This window comes from Sinocyclocheilus anshuiensis, unplaced genomic scaffold (genome assembly GCF_001515605.1).
Source record: "Sinocyclocheilus anshuiensis isolate Anshui unplaced genomic scaffold, SAMN03320099.WGS_v1.1 scaffold850, whole genome shotgun sequence".
Lineage (NCBI taxonomy): Eukaryota > Metazoa > Chordata > Actinopteri > Cypriniformes > Cyprinidae > Sinocyclocheilus > Sinocyclocheilus anshuiensis.
Window position 1 is genome coordinate 1,766,876 of NW_015537937.1, and position 15,439 is coordinate 1,782,314.

The window sequence follows — 15,439 nt, forward strand, 5'->3', positions numbered from 1 at the left end:
CGAGCGTAAAAGAACCGGTGAACCGTTTTTTTCAACCGGTTTATTGAATCGAACTGTCCGAAAGAACCGGTTCGCGGAAAAGAACCGAACTTCCCATCACTATGAATACTTAGATAGGTGTCGTATTCCCATAGGTTGATGGGGATCAGCTGAGAGTCAGCTGATGCGAGCTTGACTAACGTGACCTGCCAGAACTGACGCTACGCTCGATTTTTAAAGACAATTATTTGTTCTACTAAAGCCACTTGATGACACTACAAATGTCTTTGTCACTTTTGATAAATGTAATACGTCCTTGTTATATAAAAGTCATAATTTCATAAGAATAAGGGTGGAGGAAGAAATGAGCGAAAGGAACAGACAGAGTGAGTAGGAGTGCGTGAATGGAAGTTTGAGTGAGAACAGAGGAGCAGTTATTCAAACATAAACACATCTCAACCCCATGATTCTGAGGATTCTGCTCATTACATCACACATCCTGGTCCCGCCCTCACAGACTTTATGAAACTCCACTAGCTTCTACTTCAGTTGTGTCTCCGCCCCCTCAGATCTACTCATAACATCATTGGCTGTTATGTGGTTTGTTCCCTCCAGATATCTGTGTCAAAGAAACGATGTCATTGGCTGACAGTCTGTACAACCTCCAGCTGATCCAGGAGTTCTGCAGAGAAAACCTCAACAACTGCTGTCACTTCACCCTGGAGGACATGCTGTATGCCTCCAGCACCATCAAGGTAAACCTGACGTCAGTACAGTTTACTTCTCTTCACTACATTTATATTTATGCATTTAATAGACACTTTTATCCAAAACGACTTACAAAAGAGGGACAAAAGCAATTCGATGAGGAGCCAACAATATTTGTGATATACAATGCCAGGTTTATTTGCCAACTAGATTAGGAAGCAAGAAGAAGGAGAAATGCAGAGAAGGAAAGTTATTTTTTCTGTGTCAAAGAAACGATGTCATTGGCTGACAGTATGTACAACCTCCAGCTGATCCAGGAGTTCTGCAAAGAAAACCTCAACAACTGCTGTCACTTCACCCTGGAGGACATGCTGTATGCCTCCAGCACCATCAAGGTAAACCTGACGTCAGTACAGTTTACTTCTCTTCACTACATTTATATTTATGCATTTAATAGACACTTTTATCCAAAACGACTTACAAAAGAGGGACAAAAGCAATTCGATGAGGAGCCAACAATATTTGTGATATACAATGCCAGGTTTATTTGCCAACTAGATTAGGAAGCAAGAAGAAGGAGAAATGCAGAGAAGGAAAGTTATTTTTTGTAAATAAACAAATGTAAATGTCTTTAGTTTTTACTGATGCCATTTTACTAAAAGATTTATTGATGGATTTTATTTTGATAGATCATCTTGACATGTTTTGATGATGATTGTTGCATGACAATCACTGCTCTGATTTTCTTCAGAAATTAATGTGATGTGCTGATTTTATTATTATTTTATTATTATTTTTTGTACTAATTTTAATATTACTTTTTCCTGGTATGATTTAGGATCTGAAGTTTTCTCAGATGTTTCAACACAATGAATAAGACACGCGTTTCCTATTTGGTTCAGTGTTGCAATGCAAACTTTACATGGTTTCTAGGATACAGATTCTCAGCGCTTTCTGTGGGGATTTTCCACTGAATATCCTTTTTTAGTTTGAGGCCAAGATGAATGAATGATCACTGCCTGGAGTATTACAGGGAATTTCATCAGGGCTGATGCAGGAAAGGAAAGCCGACCAGTGCGTGTTTTAAATCTGACGGTTTGGGAGGACTGAGTCATCATTTGTGTGTATGTGAGAGCGCTGCCAAGTGGATCGCCTCAGACAGTTAAAGGGGTCATATTATACGATTTCAATTTTTCCTTTCTCTTTGGAGTGTTACAAGCTCTTGGTGCATAAAGAAGATCTGTAAAGTTGCAAAGACTAAAGTCTCAAATCCAAAGAGATATTCTTTATAAAAGTTAAGAGTTAACCACGCCTACCTAAAACGACTCGTTCTAACACGCCCCCACATATCTACGTCACGATGTGGTAAGATTTGCATAACACCGCCCAAATGTTCACGCAAAGAAAGAAGGCGTAACTTTTATTTTAGCTGTAGTATTGTTGTTGCCGCCGCCATCATGTCGCGGAGACGCTGTGTGTTTCCTTGTGAAAGCGAAACTACTTTGTTTGGCCTTCCAAAAGAGGAACTAACAAAAGAGCAACAATATATAAATGCAAATGACACTTTAAACGAAATTATTAATTAATTTTAATTAATTAACACTGGAACAGTGTTGAAATTATTCATAAATTATTATTTAATTTTTCTGTATGCAAAGAATACCTAAAGTAATAATTCACCGTTTCATCATTTTTAAAAGTGAGCGCCACACATTTTTTAAAAGTAGTAGTAAAGACAAACAACAATATATAAGTGCAAATGACACTCAAAACCTTTAAGCGGTTTGTGTAGAAAATCACAGTCCATGTGTGTTTGTGTTCATGTGTGCCACCATCATAGCATATTTTTAAAGAAAATGTGTTACATTTTCCAAACTGGCAGTCATGGATTTGCCGTTATGTCAGATGAGTTTGTGGTCGATTATGTAAACCAGGTTAAAATGCTTGTCGGCTGCTTCAGCCAATCACATGCTGTCCAGTAAAACAAAGGTACATCTGATTTCTTTGGTCATTTAGGGCTTAAGTGGTGTGTTTTTCACTAAATGAAGCCTTTTTTCATGAGGCTAACACAGCCACTAACTATGGTGAAATAAAGGTGTCAGGACTGAATAAATCAGCAGAGAGTGCTGGGTCTGTTCTGTTCGTGTCAGCCTGCCCCGGTTGCTTTGTTGCTCTTGTTGGGTCAGAACACCCTTTGATGCAGTGAAAGAGACTCTTTTTATGGTTGCTGCACTGTTGCTTTCAATAAATGCTCTATATTATGTTATACACTAAGGACAGTCAGTTATTTTGCAGTGATTCCGCTATTTAAATAGCTTAAACTTGTGTTTGTGTGTTCTGTCACATCAGAATGTTATGATACCTATTGGGTGATCAGAATCTAGGCTTCACTGCCACCATGTTCAGATCACATGAGAAACCTAAATATTTCTCATGCAGTATATAGTATGTATAATGAGTGTAGTATGGAAAATTTCTGTATGCAAAGAATACCTAAAGTAATAATTCACCGTTTCATAATTTTTAAAAGTGAGCGCTGCACATTTTTTAAAAGTAGTAGGCAGTACACTGTATATACTGCACAGTATATATGTACAGTAGCCCTTATCTTGCTTTTTGAAGTTAGTAAGAGTCTATTACAATCTATAGGAGAACATTGACATCTTGTGGTTATAGAGGAACATTGCAAGACACATCACAGACATGGCAGGCACTTTGTTCAATGTTTTTAAAGATTGAAGAGAGATTGTTTAAAGTTTTCTATCATTTTCTTCTCATTAATTTGAGTTTGTTTGTGTGTTTTCAGAGTAACTACCTTGTGTTTATGGCAGAGCTATTCTGGTGGTGTGAAGTTGTGAAACCATCTTTTGTTCAGCCCCGCACACTCAATACCAAAGGTAAGGTCTGTCTTAGTGCTGGGCGGTATGACCAAAAATGTATATCACGGTATTTTTCAAAATTATACCGGTCTCACGGTACATGACGGTATTATTTTTTTCATGCATGACTGGGTGTTAACCATATTTTCTACTGATTGAGAGAGGAAATACTGTAGTATATTGACTTAGAATGCCCTATTTTACTGGCATGATGAGTGAATATTGTCAAAAAATACTACACTAAATAGTGACTAAACACGACCCCTTTTAATACATGTTAACCAGGAGTCACTCTCATTTATGATCTATTCGGTATGAACCGGTATACCGCCCAGCACTAGTCTGTCTCATCTGGTGTCATTATATTTGGTGTTATATATTATTTTATTATCACCAGTTTTGTTTACCTCTTCTTTTGTAGTATCTGACCCATCCCAGTCCAATAAAATGGCTCCCATAACCAAACAAAACCTGATCCACAGGTCAGGCAGTCCGGATCAGTCTAGGTTTGTCTTTAATACAATGCAAGTTTGAGGTTTACAAAGAATTGTAATCTGTAGTCATGTTTAGTGTACTTATACTATAAATTTGTGTACTACTTGTTTATTGTAATTTATAAAAGCCCTCCTAGGGACAAGTGTTGCAAATTAGCTTCGGCTACAAGCACTATGGTACATGCATGGGATGAATTTATATTCCAAACAATTTCATTTTTTAGGTCACAACCTAAAAATGACAACTCAGGTAAGACTTTTAAGTCACACTTTTGTAGAACTTACAAGAGTAACCTCTCATTAGTTTTATGTCTCCTGTAGCTCAACAGGAAAAACATGGCTTTAGCACACACACTGATGCAATGTATAGCTTGAATGCACTGAATAAACAATAAACTTGCTGTTTTATGTAATTAAATGGGTATTTCTTTCTCTCACAGCAGTTATCAGGCGGTCGTCCTCGTCGTATGTGGACGGATGTGTGGCGACATGGCCTAAAGAGAAACGGTTTGTGCCCTCTACAAACTCTCTATCCCTTTGACTCTCTTACTCTGTCTTTACATGCTGCAGATGAGTAACTGTTTGTCTTCACCTCAGGTCTTCAGCTCATGGGATATCATTTGAGATTCCACTTGACAACAGCATGAGTTCATCTTCGGGACGTGGACTGAGCCGATCGGCAAGCACTGAAGGATTGGGTTATAAAGTTCACCACGCGGCACGAGGAATGCGAAGGAACCTCTCGTTCCAGCCCGTTAATGGGAACGCCCACAGCAAAATACGTGAGGAGGATGATGAGGAATCCAACAGACAGATCAGCAGACATCGTCTGGGAAACTACGCTGGGTAAATCTTTTCTGCCTTTTTGTCACATTTAAACCTACAGTTCCACCAAAAATTAAAATCATTATTTACCCACTTTTCATGTTGTTTTAAACCCTTGTGTTTTTTGAAACACAAAATAAGTTTGACTGAATGGAGCTGAATGGAGAAGGACAGTGTCAAAATGACAAAAGCACAATAAAAACAACATACACAGTCCATACTAGTACAAGACCTTTGTTAAGTCGGTACTGAAATTATAAAAAGGTGATGATACCAGTCTTTCTGCAGTATTATCAAATACCGACTCAATTCAGTACCCACTGAAAAGCCAATCTGCAGTATTTTGCATACATGTAAAATTTGCAATGTGTAAACAGTCACTTATGCAGTAAATCCAATTGAAACTCCAGCACAGTCTGCATAGAAATGTTTAAGACAAACGCCATTACCTCAACCTTGCAGACATTTGCTGCTGTTTGCATAAAGTTGAGAATTTCTCAACTTTTGAATGCTTTTAACACTTTATCCAGTCTGCTATCAATCCCACAATCCACCACACGAGCATGAAGCTTGGCTTCTGTAGAAATGCATTACAAATGCCCACGCTTTTTCAATCAATCTGCTTCAGTATAAATATACCGTAAACCATGGCTCTGATTTTCACTGTAGATTAGCTTCTGAGACAGGCTGCTTTATATCTTCTTTTCTTTAGGCGGTAGAAATATAGAAGAAAGTATTAAGTATTGTATTCAGTGGCAAGCTGTTTTATTTTGAAGTAATAGTTATCCAAATGTTGAGAGTTCACTAAAACTGAAGGAATACTCTATGTTTCAGGTACTCAAATGGTGTATCGGCAGACAACTCGAGCCCTCCTTATGACCCTCAGCCCAACACCCCCAGTATAGAAGAAGCCCTGAAGATCATACATGACTATGAGCGACCCCACAGCAGCTTGCAGCCCCCATCTGGGGACAGCACCTTTTTCCTCCACAACCCATCTACCCACAACTCCGCATCTGATACAAACGATCCAGAGGACTCGCTTTCCAAGGCCAGAGCAGTAGATGACGTGGACCTAAATTCCACCTCTACTGACATGGACACCGGAATCCACGTCCGTACTGAGGATATCCAGGATGGACAGGATGAGGATTCATCCCTGAAGGACTATTCAGACATGGACCAGGACTACGAAGCTCGTTCCTGTCCACTTCCGGAGACATCCGGCAGCCCGTGCCCAAGCCTTTTGGGAACGCACTCCCTGGCCACCAGCATGGCCTCCTCATTGGGTTCTGCTGTTCGCATGACCAGCTTTGCCGAACAGAAGTTTCGTAAACTAAACCACGGCGATGGCCGCAGCAGCGGGAGTGGTGGTAACACGCCTGAGAGCGGCGACCTGAACGTCACAACCCCAGGAGCGACCGGGACAGTTCGTTCGATTACTCCTGACACACATAGCCCCTCTCGCATCACTTCCCCTCGTGATCCCTCACACCTGTTGGCGTCGGAGATGGTGCAGTTGAAGATGAAGCTGGAAGAGAAACGCAGAGCCATTGAGGCGCAGAAGAAGAAAGTCGAAGCGGCTTTTACGCGTCACAGGCAGCGCATGGGCAGGACTGCCTTCCTCAATGTAGTCAGGCGTAAAGGAGTCGTGTCGCCACTAGGGGGCGACAGTGAAGGCCCAGATGGTCGGGAAAAACAAACCAGTGACCCACAACCCCCAAAAACACCTTTGAATTCGAATGACTCGGATTCTAGACTTGAGAGATGTCGACCTGACGGCGCACCGCCGAAATCACCTCTGGAGGAAGCAGCCGTGGAGGTGGATCTGGGGGAGTATACGCGATCCATCGAGCACCTGAACACGTCTCTGAGCTTCCTTCAGTCAGAGATGCAGCGCTTGGCACAGCAGCAGGAACACATCATGCAGATGCGCGAACACCAAAGTTGGGTGATTTCGCCACCGGATCCGTCGCCACGCAAACAGTTGCGTGAACTGCGCAGCAGCAGCGTAGTTGGCCGAGGTTCGGTGGGGTCGCTCTCCCCCATTTTGTCGTCCACCGGTTCGCCACGCACAACACACCGTTCGCCCTCTACGATCAAAAGGAAGTCTGCGTCTTTCCACGCAAGGACGCCACGAACGCCAAGGCCCAACGACCTGAAGGTTACCCCCTTTAGCCGGATGCTTAACACGCCACAGTCAGTAGACAGCCTGCCTCGACTTAGACGCTTTTTGCCAAGTCAGACGCATTCCAGCTCATTCGCCTATTTGGGACATGGCGAGGGACCTTCGAGTGAGGACCACACAGCAAGAGAAAAGCCATGTAAGCAAGAGTCCAAAGATGCACTAAAAGCAGCTGCAAATTCACCATCTGCTCAGGTGAGTGAAAAGCAGGGAGAAGAAAAACAGGATGCTAGAGACGTTAGAGAAAAAATCATGAATGCGCCAGCGGTAACGGCCAGTGGACACGCAAATGAAGAAGAATCGCATGAGAAGAAGGATCTGATTGAGGTTCCTCTCTCTGTTCTGAAGCCTCTGGATGGACATGATCTGGAGAGCAGCAGAGAAACAGAGACTGGACCAGACCAGAAAATGTGCTGTGGCTTCTTCTATAGGGTGAGACTTAGATAATTACATAGGAAGTATGAAGATTTAGAGAGCAGAAAACACTCTCATATAAAGAAAAGTTGTCTAAATCAGGGGTTTTCAAAATGGGATCCCCAGTTTAGAGAAAAACAAGAGTACAAAAGTAAAAATAAATAAATAAACTAAATAATTGTATAATTATTAAAAAAAGAAAACCAAATAAAATAAATAATACAAAATCTTTTTTTAATAAATACAGCTAACAGTACAGTAACAGTACAGTAGAAAAGAGTAATAATGTAATGTAATAGAAACTACCACTTCCAAATAATATTTTACACATATTTATAATATTAATTTCACAGTATGAATTGGGCCTTTATACATACAAATATATTGCCTTTTAAATATAGTATATTGCCTTTTTACTGCATTTTAACATTTAGGATGGGGGTCCCTCACAAGAGAATGATCATATTTAGGGGTCCGTGGCATCTAAAAGATTGAAAAATCCTGCCACACATTTAAACAATGAAATAAAAAAAAAGAATGAACTTATTTGAGGTATTTACAATAATTAGCAGATTTTACTACCATGCTTGACAATATTTCTCTAAAATATACAAAACCAGGGGTTTATTTCAAACTAACAAAACACTTTCATTCTTTGTATTTGACACGAATGGTGACAGTGTATGGCACTCTGTCCAAGTGCTTCAGCACGTCTTTGTAGTTTCAAGTAAGCGCTCATTTGAGATAGAATCTTTGTATTTTGAAAATTTGTGTTTGAGTTTTCTGTCATTTACTATGAAGCACAACACAATGTTCTGGGAGAGACATTGTCTTGTACACCCAGCTGCACATGAGGTTCTGTGTCATACTGAATGATTGTTTGTTTGTGTTGCTGTGACTCAGGATGACCTGAAGGCAGAGGAGGATATTGCACAGAAGAAAGCAGCTCTGATGGAAAAAAGGCTTCGGCGGGAGAAAGAGATGCAGATCAAGAAACAGCAACAGGAGGCCGAGATGGAACAAAAGAAAGAAGCAGCACGGTATGAAAAACACCACAACTCCAACAATACCACACGATAACAGAGAACTACACGATCACAGTAAACTAAGCCACACAATCACAGAAACTGTAGCTAATTCAGCACGTCATACTCACAGAAATCAAAGTGCGCTAGAGATATAGGTGTTTTTAAAGCAGGTGAACAAACTGGCATTTTGACTAAACAGTCACAGTTGCAGAGTATAATTAAAATGTGTGAAGAAAAAAACAAACAGTAAAATAAATCTACAAAAATATACACAAAACATATTCAAAGTATGTTTTTCACACTGTTTATCACTAAATAAATATAGGGAGAACTAATTCTTTTCATTTATACTCAACAGTATATGTAGTAATAAAATGCAATATTTACTAAAATATTGTAAAGCATTTGAAGTTTAGATCTTTCCAGAGCTTTTCTGAGTGATGACAAATTAAAAGTTGAACCAATTCATTGAAATTACTAGTCACTGGAATATGCTCCATTCAACATTCACCAGTTTTAGTTCTGTATTTAAATGAATCTAAAATGGTTTGTAAAAGCCATTAAACTTGTAAAAGCAAGATTTCAAGGAAATTTGTTCATTGTACTTGGATTGTCTGCTTCCTTAATCAGATTGAAAGGGGAAGAAGAACGCCAGAAGAAAGAGGAAGAGAAGGCAAGACGGGATTTTATAAAAAATGAATATATGAGGAAGAAGCAGCTCAAACTGATGGAGGACATGGACAGTGTTATTAAGCCACGCCCCTCTAGTATCAAGCAGAAGAAGCCACGCCCCAAATCTATGCACAGAGACATCATGGAGTCTTCAAAGCCTCCAGCACGGACAACCACAGGTACGATGTTGGAATCCAGGTTGTCAGCCTTTGAGTCAATGTTACTGTTTTTTTTTTTTTACAATATTAAAATCATTAAAATATAACTTTTTGATTAATTGTAATTATTTTTATATTATTATTATTAAAAACAATTATTATTAGACACTTTATAATATACTTTAGTAATATAACAATATCTAATTGTACAGTATCTTAATAATGTTAATAATTATATATCTACATTTTATGTTTTATTAACATTTTTATATTTTAATTAAAAATAGTACACTTAATTTGTTCTTGTGAAATCAAAAGTGCATTTGAAACTGGCTTCTAAAAGAAAATGCATGCCAATTATGTGCATGTATATGCATGTGTATTTGTGTGTTCAGGGTCACGACCTCGTGGATATTCCGTGTCCAGCTTATCACTCGCCTCGCTTAATTTGGCAGACAATGAGAGTGTCAAATCAGATAAGAGGACATCCAGGTGAGACCACGTCCACAGTTACTGTTACCTTCCCTGTAAAAAATCATTCAATAACAGAAAAAATAATGATAGTTTTTGTCGAGACTATAAATGTCACACTCTTGTATTAACCAGTACTGAGACACATCTCTGTTGTCTTGTTCATAACCCTCTGTCTATGGTATCTCTTGTCTTTTCTATGGTTGCTCAGAGGCAGCAGACTGTCTCCTGGCAGTCTGTATTTCTTTCTGAGCTCCCCTAAAGGGAGAAAGGGAAGGTCAGTTTGCAGACAGCATCACACCCATGTCATTAGCTCACAGGCCTCCGACGGCTTGTCATTTCAGCTTGGGCGCTGGACAAACTCATCCGCTTGGACAGATCAGTTCACTGGTTCATCAGCATATTAGTGGAACATAATAAGCTGTTATATAATTCTCATCTTTGAATCATTTGTTATAAATCAATCAGTGGCAGTCTTTGTTTTCTTGTGTTCATATTTTGTTATATTACAGTATTTATTTGTTTTTTATAGTGATTTTTGTTGGCTAATTTATCATAGTAGCACCAGAAAATGGCTCATTTTTTAGCAATTGTTTATGAAACTCAGTTTAGCATTGTCTTAAAGGGATAGTACACCCAAAAATTAAAATTTTATTCCAAACCTGTATGACTGACTTTCTTCTGTAGAACACAAAGAGATATTTAGTCGTTTTAGGATTGTCAAAAAGTGCCGAATTCAGTACCAATGGGAAATGCTGGTATTGTCTCATTTTTAAAATTTCGGTACCGACTGGTACCGAAGTCAGTACTTTTTGACAACCCTATGTAGAAAGTTGGTAACCAAATGGTTTCGGGTCCCATTGACTTCTATAGTATGGACAAAAATCCTATGGAAGTCAATAGGACCAGAAACTGTTGCTTACCAACACTCCTGAAAATATCTTATTTTGTGTTTGTTTTTTTCATTTTTGGTTGGACTATCCCTTTAACTAGGTGCAAGTGATAAATTATAGTTTATATAATTATATAATCTTCCATGTTAGTTTCTGTCCAGCAAAAAATGACAAGCGACAAGACATTTTGTCAGTCCATCTGGTTGCAACAGAATAATGCTCTGCATTGCTCAGAATCATGCTCAAATTTTTTAAACAGCGTTCTGATTGGCTATTACTTCTATGACAAGTCATGCAGAATTTTTTCTTTCACTGTGGGCTTTTTAAATTACTTGATGAATTAGTTGCTGGAAACTTGCACCTGGTTACAACATTGGTTAGTTCAATGAGTACTCTATTTTCAGTTTCATCTATGCTCCGCTTCCTTTTTTACTGCCTTCAGCTTCTCAACATGTGTGTGTGGAATTATGCTTACTACTGGTTTTTGGGAGGTTGATTTTATATGAAACATTGCTTTTTCCAGCTGCAATAAGGGCCACCTGTTAAATTAGTAATTCAGGCTTTATAAAAGAGCTATTTTAAGTGTGTCTGATTATGTATTTTCAGACCAGAGTCCACAGAGGGCTTTCTGTCACCGTGTCCATCCGTAAGTGGAAACGGGGAGAACTGGGAGCTCGAATCAACATCGTCTGCAGCGTCTAACGCAGAATACACAGGTGACATGACAGTCCTGCAGTGTGACATGCTGTATTGCATCTAAAAATATTTGTACTTTTATCATTATGATAAACACTTTTTCTTTTGTTTTTAAAAGAAGTCTCTTATGCTCATCAACGCTGCATTTATTTTATCAAAAATGCAGTAAAACAGTATTATTGTGAAATATATTACAATTTAAAATAACTGATTTTCATTTTAATATATTTTTTAAATGTTATTTATTCCTGTGATGCAAAGCTGCATTTTCAGCAACCGTTACTCCAGTCTTCAGTGTCACATGATCCTTCAGAAATCATTCTAATATTCTGATTTGCATTTCTTATTATCAATGTTGAGAACATTTGTGCGGCTTTAAATTTTTTGTGGAAACTGTCACACTTTTTTCAAGATTTTTTTGATGAATAGAAAGTTCAAAAGAACAGCATTTTTTTAACAAATCTTTTGTAGCATTATAAGTGTTTTACTGTTACTTTTTAGATCCTTTCTGAATAAAAGTATTGATTTCTTTCAAAAATCTTACTAACCCTAAACTTCTTAATGGTAGCGTATATTGAATGTTTGTACTTTGAAAAATTAATTTGTTTTAATGAACTGCAAAAAAAAAAAAAAAGTTATTTAAAATCCAGAAAAATGACATTTTAACCTAAAATCTTGATGTGGAAGAACGTGTTTACAGTATTTTATATGTATATCAGCTTCCAACAAGCAGTATGCCATTTACTCCAACATTAAACTGAATACACTGAACTATGGCAGTGGCATTTAAAATGGGTAGAATTGACTGACCCTTATGATAACCTTGTCATAACCTTGACCCTCAACAAATACTCTGCACACAATTGTTGATCTCTTCATCTAATTCTTATGTCTCTTCCTCTCAAGGGCCAAAGTTGTTTAAGGAGCCCAGTGCTAAATCAAATAAATACATCATCCAGAACGCACTGGCTCACTGCTGCCTCGCAGGCCGCGTCAACGAGGGACAGAAGAACAAAATCCTGGATGTGAGGGGAAAAAAGTTGCAAAATCATTGCTGTAGAACATTCTAATTGATTAATGTAGAGAATTAAAAGTTTTAATCTATGTAACAAATAAATATTTATTTATTTATGTATTATTTAATGTTACATGAGTCCTATTTAAATAAATAATTTGTGATTTACTTGGTGTAGAGGTCTAGACTGTCATTTAAAACCTGAAGGGGAATAATAATTATTTCATATTTGTAAGTATTTGTTTTATTTTTCCCAGGAAATGGAGAAAACCGAAGCCAACAACTTCCTGATTCTGTTCAGAGACACTGGCTGCCAGTTTCGTTCTCTGTACACATATTATCCAGAGGCGGAGGAGATCAACAAGCTGGCTGGCATCGGGCCCAAGACCATCACACCCAAAATGATCGAAAACCTCTACAAGTACAGCTCGGATAAGAAACAGTTCAGCAAAATCCCCGCCAAGACCATGTCAGCTAGTGTGGACGCCATCACCATCTACAGCCACCTCTGGCAGAACAAGAAACAAAACACACCCAAAAAACTCCTCAAATAAGTTCACAGCTCACTGGCAGACTGCTGAGTGTTCCTGCCTATCGGACATTATGATGCACATCCTGAATGTAAAGAAAACACTTTTGCGGGCTTCGGATGTTCATTTGTGGCGGATTTGAAACCTTCTGTTCTACAGTACACACCCACACACTTGTGTGTGTTTATTTGCAGCACTGACGGATGCGCTTTTACATCATTTTTATTTTCAACGTTCAATTTTGTGGCCTTATGCTTGTCTTGTTGTGTCTTTTATGCAATGCTTAACGCACAGTTACTGAGTTTATGAGCAAGTCATTGCATCGTATGAAGATACACAGTCTGCTTCTTTTGTGTTTGTGGAAATGCAGGTGTAAAAGAATATTAGGGACATACTACACTTGAAGACTAACTTTACAGATGGTCATGCAGTTAAAGAAGCATTTAATGTACTGGAACCTCAATTTTTTTGCTTTATTTAATTTTTATTGCATTTTTATATTTTGGGTAGGATTTGTAATTGTTGCACAACTGCTACACCAGAGGAACATGTGTAAAATTAGCTACAGTAAGAGTTTTTCGCTCAAGACACTTTCTATAAAATGAACACGCTCGTGTTACTCTGTATGTGATGTAAACGTAATGACGGGGCCTTTAACTGATTAAGTGGAGGACCAAAACTAAACATATTAGCTAGAATTATGAATACATTCCTAGATATGTTGCTATCGCTAGTGTTGCGATCCAGAATATCTGGGTGCCATGTATGTTTGAAACATACATTTTAGAGAGACAGATCAATTTAGCTGACTGTTTGAGTAGAGTACATTTCCATATGAATAATACAGAGGAAACACTGAGTTATTTAACATCATATAATGAAGCTTTCAAAGAGATGGTGCATATTATTGCTAAATCATGTGGTAACTCGTTTTTAATTATGAAGTGCATTTTAAAGAGCTGGGATTATTTGGGCAGGCTGTTGTCTGGTAACACATTTTGTCTGCAGGTGCAAAATATTCGAAAGATATTTGTTATTTTTACTAAGTGAAGTAAATCATTGTTTGAATTTATTGATGCTGTACAGATATAGTTTTACATACTAAGCATATTTTTTAAGCCATTGAATATTACTGATATTTTTCATATGAAAAAGATGATGTTTAACAGGTGCAAGTATGACGGGATGTGATAAGAGTAGAAGTAAGATGTTCTGAGAGATGTTCATTTCCACACGCTGTCTAATCTTTTTCCAGGTCATGTCTGCTGTTTGTTCATCATATGCTTTGTCTGTTTGTATTTGAATGTTAACCTCAACATAAATACAGATTTACCACCAAAACCTTACCTGTTTGACCTATTTTCCCCCTTTGTTATGATCCAGTATTATTATTCACTTGTAATAACATTATTTATGACTTAGTGCAGGGCTGTCCAAATTCGGTCCTGGAGGGCCGGTGTCCTGCAGAGTTTAGCTCCAACCCTAATTAAACACACCTGAACCAGCTAATCAAGCTCTTACTAGGCATAGAAACTTCCAGTCAGGTGTGTTGAGGCAAGTTGGAGCTAAACTCTGCAGGACACTGGCCCTCCAGGACCGAGTTTGGACAGCCCTGACTTAGTGAGTAATTATGGTTAGGGATGGGAATCATAAAAAATGTAAGTGAGTGACGTGACATGTGGCCAAGTATGGTGACCCATACTCGGAATTAGTGCTCTGCATTTATCCCATCCAAAGTGCGCACACACACAGCAGTGAACACACACACACTGTGAACACAAACCTTTGGGTTACGAGTCCGACTCTTTAACCATTAGGCCACGACTTCCCCGTAACCATTCTGGTTCCTTAGAAGTAGTATTATAATTGTTAATGGAACTGTTAAAAAATGAATACTGAATGCAATGCAACAAAAAACTAATAAAACAAACTTCTTTAATTTATTATAATGTAACAAAAACTTCTGAAAACGCATATTGTGTTTAAGGTGTATATGAAAATGCTGTCAATACAGTGAGTGATTTAAAGGGTTACTCCACCCCAAAATGAAAATTTTGTCATTAATCACTCCCCCCCACCCCATGTCGTTCCAAACCCGTAAAAGCTTCGTTCGTCTTCGGAACACAATTTAAGATATTTTGGATGAAAACCGGGAGGCTTGTGACTGTTCCATTGACTGCCAAGTAAATTACACTGTCAAGGTCCAGAAAAGTATGAAAGACCATCTGCCATCAGTGGTTCAACCGTAACGTTATGAAGCGACGAGAATACTTTTTGTACGCGAAGAAAACAAAAATAACGACTTAATATCCGCTGAACGCAAACTGCGTACTATGGGCGAAACGAACCTTTTTGAAGCTTCGAATCAATTGAACCAATTGCTGCACAAAATTATTCACTGTTTCGAAGCGCTCGAAACACCACATGCTGGTGACGGCTGCTGGTCAAAAGTGTGTAAATGCAAAAAAAAACAAAAAATCAGGCTAAAACAT

General features: G+C 38.4%; 1 protein-coding gene across 2 annotated transcripts in view; it reads left to right on the plus strand.

The window, feature by feature from the left end:
• Positions 1 to 13,537, plus strand: part of LOC107660032 (calmodulin-regulated spectrin-associated protein 2-like) — a 58,119-nt gene extending 44,582 nt beyond the window's left edge. Inside the window, exons 6-18 of one of the 2 annotated variants that reach the window (XM_016449191.1) lie at positions 595 to 734; positions 3,494 to 3,584; positions 3,988 to 4,072; positions 4,285 to 4,310; positions 4,501 to 4,567; positions 4,658 to 4,906; positions 5,720 to 7,502; positions 8,388 to 8,524; positions 9,143 to 9,363; positions 9,738 to 9,834; positions 11,313 to 11,422; positions 12,309 to 12,427; positions 12,675 to 13,537. In XM_016449191.1, the coding sequence (XP_016304677.1) occupies positions 595 to 734; positions 3,494 to 3,584; positions 3,988 to 4,072; positions 4,285 to 4,310; positions 4,501 to 4,567; positions 4,658 to 4,906; positions 5,720 to 7,502; positions 8,388 to 8,524; positions 9,143 to 9,363; positions 9,738 to 9,834; positions 11,313 to 11,422; positions 12,309 to 12,427; positions 12,675 to 12,971 (3,422 nt within the window). In that variant the 3' untranslated portion in view covers positions 12,972 to 13,537. Of the gene's footprint in view, positions 1 to 594; positions 735 to 3,493; positions 3,585 to 3,987; positions 4,073 to 4,284; positions 4,311 to 4,500; positions 4,568 to 4,657; positions 4,907 to 5,719; positions 7,503 to 8,387; positions 8,525 to 9,142; positions 9,364 to 9,737; positions 9,835 to 10,024; positions 10,294 to 11,312; positions 11,423 to 12,308; positions 12,428 to 12,674 lie in introns of those variants that run through there. The other variant, XM_016449200.1, reaches the window with a different exon arrangement.
• The last annotated feature ends 1,902 nt before the right edge of the window (positions 13,538 to 15,439 follow it).